Source organism: Cupressus sempervirens, chromosome 10 (assembly GCF_028749045.1).
Source record: "Cupressus sempervirens isolate cs-2001-9-10 chromosome 10, ASM2874904v1, whole genome shotgun sequence".
Taxonomy (NCBI): Eukaryota; Viridiplantae; Streptophyta; class Pinopsida; order Cupressales; family Cupressaceae; genus Cupressus; species Cupressus sempervirens.
Genome location: NC_143127.1, coordinates 884,196,123 through 884,209,545, shown reverse-complemented (window position 1 = coordinate 884,209,545; position 13,423 = coordinate 884,196,123). Strand labels below are relative to the sequence as shown.

Here is a 13,423-nt window from a genome sequence, read left to right as displayed (position 1 = left end):
ATTCTTTATTTCCTTGTTTGATCCAATGGAATCTAGCTCTTGTTTTGACACCTTGGCCTTTGTAATTATCCAACTTTCTTTGATGAGTTTCAAGTGCAACAATGGAAATTTAAATTTTCCATTACACGAGTCAAAATTTAGCTATTTCTTATCATTTTCAAGCTTCATGCAAAGAGATTTTTCTCTATGTTTCAATCTCTAAGCCAATCTTTGGCTAAGGGAACAAAGAAATCAACATAATGGTTCAAGGAAGCACATTATTGCTTGATCAAAGAGTGCATTTCCTAGGTTTTAAGAATATAGTTCCAAACCCCTTTTAATGGAACAACTTAGTCAAGATCCTTTAAGTGGTGAATATAAAGTTTATATAGGAGATGAGTAGGAAGGTCCCACTTCTTAGGAATGAAATAAGTGGAGAAAATAGGAAATGATTAGAAAGGGCCCTAAATCAATCTACTAGCACAAAATCGGTGAAAGAATGGTTTTTCAATTGGAAATTGTGGAAAAGATAAAATCTATTCAATCAACTTATCTTTCTCTCAGTACCAACTCTCTAAATAGACCATGTAAACCAATTATTTTTATTACTTAAAACTTGTTCTAGATAGGATTGATTACTTCAATTAGATTTTCATATAATATCCATATTTTAAATTCTTCATTACAAAGTCAACTTCAATTCTTATAAAGTTTTACTATATTAAAAATATACCTATTTTTAGATTCATTAGAAACATAAATAACCCATTGCTATAAGTGTCAGTGTAAACAATATATTATTATTACACTTTACTTAAGTTTACTTAGGTTAAATGCATTATTTTATTATTTATCATATAGACACCTAGGAGTATGCATAGTTAGTTATATGAGTTGTCTTGTTGACAACACATGAGTTTGCATATTCATCTGAGTTGTCATGTAGACAACACAGTTGTTTGCACTCCAATTGAGCACATGGTGTCTACAACATTTATCTACAAGATACACCTATGTAAGCTTATCCTCTTATCATCACACTAACTTATGTGCTCAATGGAGGATAATCCACTCTTGGTGGACATGTGCTTAGTTGTGAGGCTTATCACTTTGCTAACTCCTAATCATTCTAGATGCCTTTATATACACACACTTCTAGTGTATATGTACACATATGATATTCTCATTATTGTTATTCTGATCATCCATTATTGGTCCATATTGTGCTGCCCTAAGGCAAATTCTTACAAAAATAAACACAACTTTATAAAATATTTCAAAGATATTTTGAATAAAGAAAAGCTTAAATTTTCATTTCTTATTTATGAATTCTATGCTTTCATGGAAGTGGTAGGGTTGTTATTGGTTTTTGTATTTTTTTTTCTTACATCCCATTTATATAATTAAGTTAGAGGCTAGGCCCCAAATGTTGCTTTGCTCAATTATAAAAAAAGGAAAGCCCAATGCATTTTGCTAAACTAGTGATTAATATTCTTTATTTAAACCAATTACATGTAAGTATTTTCTATATTTTATTTTCAATTTTGATTTTTGTAAAGTGTACATGTGCATTTTTTAATTTCTAAATTTGGAAAAAATATTTAATTTTAATCTAATTGAAACAAAAACTATTTCAGAATGTTAAAAATATTGAAACAAAAACTAAGGTTAGTATGAATTAATCAAGATATACTCAATTTGCATTTGTTTGTTTATAATGTTATACTTTAAATTTGTTTTTTTAAATATTATGATTAATATGTTATTTGATTTAATGTTAAATAAAGTTATTTGATAATTACAAAATGTAATAATAAAAATTATAAAATATAAATAAAATTATTATTACAGTTAATTCAATTTTTATTATAATTTTTTTACCCTTTTATAAAATAATGTACTATTCTATCTAATTAAATTATGACAATTAGGCAAATGCAAGCCACTTTGACACTTACTGTTGAGCTACATGTTGGATTTAAAAGCCCAAACTGACGCCTGGCCTCGATTATGATCCGACGTTCGGATAGTATAGATCCATGGCTGCTCTTCGGGCAGTTTGTCGTCCACATATGGTCGCGTCCTTAATTTGCTGCACCAGGCATATGACCTTCCATTTTAAGACTGGTTCATCGAAATTCAGGTGTAATTATCTTTTGCCTACTATGCACCACAACCGGCAAAGATCTGAATTCGGTATTCGTTTAAACAGTAGGGGACTATCAACCAAGGCATCCGTTTGGACTTCTCAACAATCACCATATGAAACTCTTGGTAAGTTCACGCTGCCACTCGCAACTCAATCTGTTTGCAACCCCATTCCACTTTTGGTCTAGAATTCAATGTCAACCTTGCCAATGTATTGATCTACATGCAACATTTTGGTCAAGAACCCACATCTTAGTTCTCCACTTCCATTTAATTCGCTCGGTGTTTGGATCTGGCTCACTCATATAACTGGTTATAACCTCATTTTGATGTTTTCTCACAATTCAAGTTCTGCTTTAATCACAGTTAAACTTTAGCTAAGAAATCATGGAACTTTAAGCCTTGTAATATCTGATAGTGAGCGTCGAAGTCCGCTGGGAATTGCTCTTAACCTTGTCCTCCACCTTATACAAATCTGCTTAGTTCAAATTCGATTATGTCAAAGGTCTATAAGCCCAGGAGGGTTTGTACCTGGAACATCATCATGGGAAGTGTATCCACCTTAACCCTAGACTATAACCTGAGAGATGCCTTTGAATTCAACTGGGCACGTAGTTGTTTCTTGAGTTTATTAGATATTGTTTTGTATTTTGACCGAGGCTAAAAGCTAGGGCTCTTTAGACGTGCAAACCGATGAGTATTTGAAAACATATTTTTTACGGTTTACTTCAAGGTATCTGCAGTATTCATGGTTTACTTCTAGAATCACCGTGAAATGGTTTAGGTTTTTATGTTATGCAGATGTTTTCGGATTTACCTCATGCTATGTGCAGTTTTATGTTCTACTTGCATAATCACCGCTTAATGATTTACAAGATGGATATTTATCTATGAAATTGATACAGTTAGCAAAACGATAGAATCATGAAAATTTCATATAATCTCATTTTATAGTGTTATTTCTCACCACCCAATAGAACCGGCACAAAACAATGAAGAATTGTGCAAAATTCAAATTTGCACGGGGAATTACAAAACGATCCTTCACCGTTGGCAATACACAACATTTACGAATCATGAAAAGGTGACAAAATCTAGTTTTGCACTGAGAATATACTATGTACGTATGTACTTGATGTGGTTGGATAATGTAGAGTTAATATTATCATTAGCTGCAGTCGATTAATCGGTCATTGATATGCACGTATATTTCGCCAGAGTTAGTTTTGTTAGCTTTGGACAGCTGTTCGTCCATTTGCTATTATTTAGCAAGTAATTGTTTTGCTAACTAATTGGTTAGATTAGAAACAAATATTTGTTAATTGATTGACCACTTTTGGAAACAACTAGAGACCGACTTGGTTAGGGTTGTTAAGTTGTTTTAATCTCAACCGTCGATTGTAAATCAATCTCGGCCATTGGTTTACCAACAGGAGTAGTATAAAAGGAGGTCAGGGGGGCATTTGGAGAACATGAAGTTTGGAGAAACATTTGCAGTGCTAGCAAATGAGTTTGTAAGTTTGCAGTGTTAGCAAGGGCCCAGTGTTAGCGTGGGAATAGCAGTGGGGAATATCAGCGGGATAAATTAGGAGGTTGTTGGAATTTTGCCAGTAAGAGGCAAGGAATTTTGTATCTCTTGATTTGCTGAAGTTTAATATAATTTCTCATTTGTAGAACTGGTTTTCCCTTGGGGGTTTTTCCAGGGACAATTTGTCCGAAAATATTGTGTTCATTGTGTTGTGCATTTCTTTCCGTATTTTATAAGTGAAGTTGCAGTTGTGTTATTTTTTCGATATTAGTTGGAAATTTATTTTCAGCAGTTTAATAATCGTTTATGATAGGAGATTAATAATCAGCGATTGCAATAGTTAAATTTTCACATGGTATCAGAGCATTGTTAAGGGTAGAAGAGTTTTGCCCTAGGAAAGAAATTTTGATCTCTTTAGATTTATTATTGCTTTAAACCCTTGAGATGGCTTCAGGTGGTTTGAGAGATCGGGATAGATTGGATGGTGCCTCAAATTTTGGTGTTTGGAAGGCCAAAATTTCTTTATTGTTGGAAGAGAATGGTATCAAGGATTATGCTACCAGTGTTGTACCTGTACCAACGGATGCAACATAGCTTGCAACATATAGGAAGGATGATGCCAAAGCGAGGAGGATTATCTTTGATGGTGTCAAGGATCATATTGTTACACATATCGTAGAGCTAGATACGGCGAAGAAGATGTGGGACGCCATTGTGAATCTATACCAGAATGCTACCACCAACAGGAAGTGGATTCTCAGAGAGAAGCTAAAGAATACCCGAATGAATCAGGGAGAAGACGTCACAAGTTACCTCACTAGGCTCAGACTTGTCAAGGACGAGTTAGCAGCTGTTGGAGATAGCCCTAGTGATGACGAGCTAGTGAGAATAGCCCTAAATGGGTTTACTAAACAATGGAGTGTCTTTGTTCAAGTTGTCAGTGGACGAGATACTTTACCGAGTTGGGATCGACTATGGACTGATTTCACTCAGGAGGAGTTTAGACTAAGTCTTGTCAATGGGGCCAACAAGAGTCAGAAAAATAAGGTGGAACAAGAGAACGTTGCCCTAGCGGGTAAAGGGAAAGCAAAGAAGGGATCTAGCAAAGGATCGAATTCACAAAATGAAAAGAAGAAGGACCTTTCTAAAGTCAAGTGCTTTGGATGTCACGAGTTTGGCCACTATGTCAGTGATTGCCTAGAGAGGAAGAAGGGTAAGAAGCAGGTGGCAGCTTCAGCAAGTGCGGAAGAACTCTCCAGTAGAATGGAAGATAAGTTTGCACTCATAGCTTGTATGGTTAGCTCAACCTCACAGTGTGTTTGGTATATAGATAGTGGGGCGTCATTTCATATGATAGGAGTTAGAGAGTACTTCTCCAGTTACAAGGAGGAGGACACCAACATCCAGATTTCTATGGGAAACTTGTCCAAACTCAACCTTGTGGGGAAAGGGACTGTTCAGTTTTAGAGGGAGAATGGAAAGATAATTCCACTTCATGATGTGTTATATGTGCCAGGCTTAGGTATGAATTTGATTTCTGTATCTGTTCTTCAGGATAGAGGGTATAATGTACTCTTTAGAGGGACAAATGTGTTGATTAAGCACAAGGATTGGAAATCACCCATAACTATTGGAGTTAGGAGTGGTCGCCTTTATAGATTTCAGTTTGATACTCCTAAGGTACTCATGAGCAATAGTAATCCTAGAGATCTTGGAGAGCTATGGCATAGGAGGATGGGCCATATTCATCATGGAGCACTTAGATTGCTTCGTGAGATGGTGACAGGTGTTCCAGAGGTGAGCACAGAGCGTGACGATGTATGTAAGGGATGTGTGTTGGGGAAATTTGCGAAAGCATCTTTTCCAAGGAGTGACACCAGATCTAAGGGTGTTCTTGATCTAGTACATTCAGATGTTTGTGGACCGATGTCGACAAAATCTCTCAGAGGATATGAGTGCTATGCTACTTTTATTGATGATTTCTCTAGAAAGACCTGGATATACTTCTTGAAGACTAAGGATGAGTTTTTCAGTTGATTCCAAGAGTTCAAGGCTCTTGTGGAGAATTCGATAAGAAAGAAGATAAAGGTTCTTCGGTCAGACAATGGAGGCGAGTACAAAAGAAATGTCTTCCAGAAGTTCTGTACCAGAGAAGGAATCAAGAGAGAATGGACTGTTCCTTACAATCCACAGCAGAATGGAGTTGCTGAGAGGAAGAACTGTTCTATATCGGAGGCAGCAAGAGCTATGTTACATGACTAGGGCATGCCCCGTTACTTATGGGCAGAGGCGTGTAATACAACAGTCTACATTCAGAATAGAGTTCCACACAAGGTGCTAGGGAAGATGACACCAGAGGAGGCTTTCACAGGGAAGAAGCCAGAGGTTAGTCACTTCAGGATATTCAGGAGTTTGGCGTATTGTCATATTCGTGGAGATACACGTACAAAGTTAGATCAGACTGCAGAGAGGGGGTACTTTGTTGGGTACAGTGAGACCTCAAAGGCATATAGGATTTTCATTCCGAGGACTAAAAAAATAATTGTTAGACGTGATGTCAAGTTCATGGAGGACAAAGCATTTAGGAGATCGAGAGATTTGCCAGTAGATGATCAGAGTGAGTAGCCAACAGAAGCTCCAAGACCAAGTCAAGGGCAACAAAGCTCAAGTACAATTACCAGTACGAGTGTAGACTCAGTTAGTGAAGATTCACAGAGTATGGAGCAACAGGTGCAACAAGAAATGCATCTAGAAGACTTCGAGGTTGACATTTCATCCTCTACAGTTGGCAACGAGAACCATGAGGTTCCAGATACACAAAGGGATACTCAGGAGTTTGTGGGAGCTCCTAGGAAGAGTACTAGACAGCAAAGACAACCAGCCAAGTTCAATGACTATGTGGCATTAGTTAGTTAGTTGGTAGATAGTGAGCCTTCTAGCTATCAGGAAGCTGCAGAACATCAGGTATGGCGAGATGCTATGGTTGAGGAATATTCTTCAATAATGCAAAATGATGTGTGGGAGGTAGTACCTAGACCAACGGATAGGGCTGTAGTTGGATCACACTGGATCTATAAGATAAAACACGGTCTAGACGGTAGCATCGAGAAATACAAGGCAAGGTTCGTGGCAAAGGGGTTCTCTCAGAAGGAGGGAATAGACTATGAGGAGACATTTGCTCCAGTTGCCAGGTATACTTCTATACGAGCTATAATCTCACTTGCAGCACAGATGGGATGGCAAATCCATCAAATGGATGTCAAGATAGCATTCCTTAATGGTGAGTTGAAGTAGGAGGTATACATAGAACAACCAGAGGGCTTTGTAGCACACAACAAAGAGACCCACGTGTGCAGATTGAAGAAAGCATTGTACGGACTCAAGCAGGCTCCTAGAGCGTGGTATGAGCGCATTGATACATACTTGCAGAAAATGGGCTTTGTGAAGAGTGAAGCAGATGCTAACCTCTACTACTTGGTGGTTGGGGGTGAGATTCTCATTCTTGTTCTTTATGTGGATGACCTATTTCTTACAGGTTCACTAGGGCTCATAGTGGATTGCAAGAGGAACCTTGCAGAAGAGTTCGAGATGAAGGATTTAGGACTTATGCACTACTTTCTAGGCATGGAAGTGTGGCAGACAGATGGGGAGATTTTCCTTGGTCAAGGAAAATATTGCATTGAAATCTTGAAGAAATTCGGGATGGAGGATTGCAAAGCCATGTCTACACCCATGATTACAAATCGGAGGAAGGTAGATACATCTAAGGAGAAGGATGTAGATCCCACTTTATATAGATAGTTGATTGGTTCGCTTATGTATTTGGTCAACAGTAGGCCAGATATAGCATTTGCAGTTAACTCTCTTAGTCAGTTCATGGTTGAACCAAAGAGAATGCATTGGATAGCGGCTAAGCATGTGCTACGTTACTTGCGTGGTACAGTCGAGTATGGGATCAGATATGTTCGAGGTGAAGTTATCAGGTTGATAGGCTATACTGACGCAGATTGGGCAGGAAGTACAACAGACAAAAGGAGCACTTCATCGTGTTGTTTCAGCTTGGGATTAGGAGTTGTTTCTTGGTTTAGCAGGAAGCAAAAGCCTGTGGCTTTGAGTTCAGCAGAAGCAGAATACATAGCAGCTAGCATGGCGACATGTGAAGCTATATGGCTTCGGAAGTTGTTAATAGCTTTGTTTGGTCAGAAGGTTGAGACTACTGTAATACATTGTGATAATCAGAGTTGCATCAAGTTGTCTGAGAATCCAGTGTTTCATGATAGGTCAAAACATATAGATATCAGATATCACTTCACCAGAGATTGTGTACAAAGGGGAGTTGTTCAGCTACAGTACATACCTACAGAGGAGCAGGTAGCAGACATTCTGACTAAGGCATTGGGGAAGGCAAAATTTATCTTCTTCAGAGATAAGTTAGGTGTCCTGCAGAACAGCTTCCTCGCTAAGAGGGAGTGTTAGTTTTGTTAGCTTTGGACAGCTGTTCATCCATTTGCTATTATTTAGCAAGTAATTGTTTTGCTAACTAATTGGTTAGATTAGAAACAAATATTTGTTAATTAATTGACCACTTTTGGAAACAACTAGAAACAAACTTGGTTAGGGTTGTTAAGTTGTTTTAATCTCAACCGTCGATTGTAAATCAATCTCGGCCGTTGGTTTACCAACAGGAGTAGTATAAAAGGAGGTCAGGGGGCATTTGGAGAACATGAAGTTTGGAGAAACATTTGCAGTGCTAGCAAATGAGTTTGTAAGTTTGCAGTGTTAGCAAGGGCGCAGTGTTAGCGTGGGAATAGCAGTGGGGAATATCAGCGGGATAAATTAGGAGGTCGTTGGAATTTTGCCAGTAAGAGGCAAGGAATTTTGTATCTCTTGATTTGCTGAAGTTTAATATAATTTCTCATCTGTAGAACTGGTTTTCCCTTACGGGTTTTTCCAGGGACAATTTGTCTGAAAATATTGTGTTCATTGTGTTGCGCATTTCTTTCCGTATTTTATAAGTGAAGTTGCAGTTGTGTTATTTTTTTGATATTAGCTGGGAATTTATTTTCAGTAGTTTAATAATCGTTTATGATAGGAGATTAATAATCAGTGATTGCAATAGTTAAATTTTCACATAGAGTACATTTTTGGCCTCTTATGCCAGCTTGCACAACTATTTCATGCTTCCTCTTGTGTCAGCTATGTATTTGCTTGACTGGTAAATACCAATCCGATCCCTGAAGTGAACCATTTTTTCCGAAGGACCTTGGTGACAGTCTTTCTCAGCTTGACCTTGAAGATTATATCAGTTCTCCTTTAGAATAGGAGTATGATTTCTCAGGAAGAATTGGACATACGGTTTTGATTTTGTCCACTGATCACATCAGCGATTAAGATGTTTACGCAGTAAAATACCAAGTTCCTTTAATCACGGGTTGGTTTGGTTTGAGCAGGTTGACCATTGCTATCATGAGATCCCTTACCTCATTCTATCTAATAACCAACCTTCTAGTTTACACTTGCTCAAGGATTCTGAGTTTCTTTAAGTTGCCAGGTTGGCCTGTTAATGTTTTCCCCAGAAATAATGATAAACAGCAATAGAAAAAAATAATAGGCACAAAAAACACTAGACATTTATCCTGGGAAAACCCTTCAACCTTGAAGAGATAAATACCGCCACACCAGAAAAATATCTCTTTTATTGATGATAATATTCAAGTGTAATATTTCCACTTGATACCATTTCAAGTTACACTAAGCAATATAAATTGAAATGAGAGGCTTTTCATATTACACCCAAAGGTCTCTTCAATTTCCAACTACAAGGCTCTTCATGTTTCCAAACGCATGACTCTTCGCATGACACATGTCTCTTAATATAATATTATCTCAAATATTATCATAAATATCTTCTCCAGCTGCTGACACAATACAAAGGTATTATTTCTATTTCATCATATATCAAAATCAGAGATAAAGATCTCTATCACAGCTATAATCTTCAGCATTCCTTAGCAAAAGAGAGATCTTTAATATGGCAGGTATACATAGCTGCAACCAAAGATGTCAAATTCTCATCACATAAATTCTCATGAAAACATGTTATCTCAGCATAACATAAATCACCAATTTCTCCTAGAGAAGAATGCATTCACATAAAATCAAAAGTTATGGAGTCACACACATGACTTCCACCATACTTCTTGCATAGGGTGGAATGATGGCTTTCACCTCAAACTTCTACGAGAGAAGAATGCCTACTCGCAGAGGGTGGTCCACCATACCCACTTGCAGATGGTGGAATGAGGGCTGTGATGTCCCCTTCTAGCTAGAGACATCACTTTAGCTGGTGATTAGCCTATCAGAGACCCTCGTAGGCTAATAAGATTGGATAGAGGGTCACCTTGGTGTGGAGATCCTCCAAGGACCAAAGCAGAGTACTCTTCTGGGTTGCCAGAGTTTGTTTATGATGAGTTTTCCTTTGAGTTTGGCTTGGTCAGGCTATTTTTAGCAGTTTTGGAGTTATAAAGATAGACCCCTGCTATTTTTAGAAAAGGGGTATGGTCATATGCAGTTCTATCATGTTAGCTCCCAGTCCAAACGACATTCAAAAATGTTGAGTAATAATGGAGATATTAATGTTTATTTAGTTAAAATAAACATTATTGGTTTTGAGCCTATATTGTTAAGTTATAATATATAACTTAAGTGAGGGTCATGATATCATAAAAGGGGCCATTGTTTCAATTAATTGTGGGTCCAAGCTTATGGAAAAATTAAAAGGGATTTTCTAAGTTTTAATGTAATAACATTTTTTATGTTATTATTATATCTTTTATCCCACATTGAGCGTGGAGACTCATTCTGGAGTCGAGGAGTCCTTATAAACAAACCTTGTCTTCCTTCAAGAGCAGGTTATGAGAAGTGCTTAAAAACTTTGCCTTGTGAAATTTCTTGAAGTTGTGGCAACAAGGGTTTCTACAAGTTTGAGAAGAATTCAGACTGTGGAGAACGTAGTATCTTCAGAGTTGATGCAATTTGAGGGTGTGAAATATCACTTGAATTTTGCCTGTGAGTTGACTTCATTCTGGAGTCAATATTGTGTTTAGTAGGAAAGAATTGGATGAATCTGTTACAGGTTGGAAGGGGTTATAACAGCAGCTATAGTGCTGTGAACAGTACAGCGCTACAGTGAATTAAAAATCAAAGATTTAATATTGCGGTTTTTGATAGGCACTGCCCAAGGAGGAAGCAACCAGCAGCGTGGTTGCGTATCGGAGACAAAAATAAGGTTTTTTTTAACTATTAACGATGATGTTTTTAATGTATGCTTCCAGCAATAAGTATTGTACAAACATTAGGAGCCATCTGAATAAATGAATTTGATTAGCATTATAATCAGATTTGAGTTATAATTTGAGGTAGATTAGTTTTCAATATTTGTATTTTCTTTTCATCAACTCAAAAACCCAAAAACAGCTTAAAACATTAAAAAACAAACCAAAAACAATTATTACACCCAGGGAAACAAACAGTGATCAGCGTAGAGCCTATTTGGGGTTCTTACAAGGGCTTTCACCTTAAACTTCTCCTTGAGAAGAGTGCATTTCCACCATGCCTATTTGTAGAGTGTGGAATGAGGGCTTTCAACTCAAACTCCTCCCTGAGAAGAATGTATTTCCACCGTGCGTACTTGTAGAGGGCGGTTCACCATACCTACTCACAGAGGGTGGAACGAGTGCTTTCACCTTAAACTTCTCCCAAAAAAGAATGCATTAACAAGGGATTGCACCTCGAACTTTTCTCATAGAGAAGAACTCATTATCAACATGAATAAGAATGGCCTAGATTTTCTCTCAATAGGGTCTCCATTGAGCAAATCACCACAATAAGATAGCTGATACCAATAAGTTTGCAATTAGAAATCTCCCTCCGTCATGTAACCTCCCTTTGAACCTGAAAAGTCTCCCTCTAAATATGATCTTCCCCTTAATATGAATAGATGTATCATCAATCCCATGGCTGCAACCAACATTCTCATGTTATTGTATCTCTCATCATCTTATTGCTTCTTGATGCCTCCTGCAACTAAGAGAGATTAGTAATAACTCATCAAGTCAAATATAGAGATTAATGCTATACACTATTCCCAGTAATATAACAAAAGCTTGGGAACTATACTCAAAGGTATAACCATAGAATACTTATCTCTTACCTGCCCAGTCCCAGTGAAAGAAATTGTTGGCCAACTGCTCCAAACAATGCATCTGATATGACTCAGCCAAGGTGATGGATCTTCGCACAATCACCCTTATTCTTAAATTTGCAGAAAAGCAACTGATTCCCTTGTAATGCAAGTTGATAGTGCACACTTAGTTCAGGAAGGACCCACAATTAGTGAAAATAGCTGCAACTTTGCTAGGTTTAACCCATCAAACAGATATTACTTTTCAATAATGCATCAAAAATGGCAATCTGAGAATTCAAATGTGTCTTCCTCTAGAATATTGTATGAATCCTGGTAATGGTCTCAGCATGTGGCAACTCTCCACACCCAACGCCTGTAGTATTTCCTTTCTTCGTCCATACATGACAACAACCCTACACCTTCTTACATGCTTCCACCAACTCCAACCTTCACAATGAGTGATGACAGACAAGTGATGAACGTACTCCCAATCTGCACCAAACAAACTCCACCAATCTTCTGTACTTGATCAACAGAATTATATCTGAAGATATCTACAGAACCATTTTGAATTTCCTTCAATGGCCCCGATAGTTCATGAGACATGAACTGTAATTTTATAAGCCTTAATAGATGCTGATACACTCCACAGACTATGTAAAAACTGCTCATACATCAAGCATCACAAAATCTTCTGCAAAGGATGAATAAAATATCACAATTCTGAACTTAAATAGCTCAGAAATATAACACATGACATACTGATAATTATATGATACAGAACACCAAAATGTGAACTATGACAAACATGATAAATCAAGGCAGAACATCTTTGGAAGACAATAATCAATACTTCTGATGCAAACCCAATGACTGGAAAAGATGTTAATCTTCAATTCATTCAACACACGGTGATCTGCTCCCAAAGATGAACATTCTCCCAATCTGCAACAAACAAACTCCACCAATCTTCTGTATTTGATCAACAGAATTATACTTGCAGATATCTACAAACCCATTTTAAATTTCCTTAAATAACCCCGATAGTTCATGGGACATGAACCATAATTTTATAATCCTTAGTAGATGCCGATACACTCCACGGACTATGTAAAAACTGCTCATACATTGAGCATCACAAAAGCTTCTGCAAAAGATGAATAAATATAATAATTCCAAACTTAAATAGCTCAGAAATATAACACATGATATACTGATAATTATATGATACGGAACTCCAAAATGTGAACTATGACAAACATGATAAATCAAGGCAGAACATCCTTGGAAGACAATAATTAATACTTCCAATGAAAACCCAATGACTGGAAAAGATTTTAATCTTAAATTCATTCAATACACGGTGAACTGCTCGCAAAGCTGCAACCCAATAGATGTCCAAATTGTGGGAATTTGAAGAGGTTGTGTCCTTCAAATGCAGTTGCAAAAGACTTAGAATCGCAGATAGAAATTTTTCTTTCTTTCACTTTCAAATGAATCCCACCATGCAGGGAGTCAAACTATTACCAGGCTGAGATGAGCATTACAGGCAGAGCTGTTACCAAGCAGCTCTCAACACATAT

General features: G+C 37.3%; 1 protein-coding gene across 1 annotated transcript in view; it reads left to right on the top strand.

Moving 5' to 3' along the window:
* Nucleotides 1-1,989: 1,989 nt before the first annotated feature.
* LOC149536815 (Chaperone DnaJ-domain superfamily protein) overlaps nt 1,990-13,423 on the top strand; it is a 96,319-nt gene continuing 84,885 nt past the window's right edge. Inside the window, exon 1 of the mRNA XM_089804702.1 lies at nt 1,990-2,253. Coding sequence (XP_089660828.1) covers nt 2,019-2,253 — 235 coding nt within the window. The 5' untranslated portion in view covers nt 1,990-2,018. The remainder of the gene's footprint in view (nt 2,254-13,423) is intronic.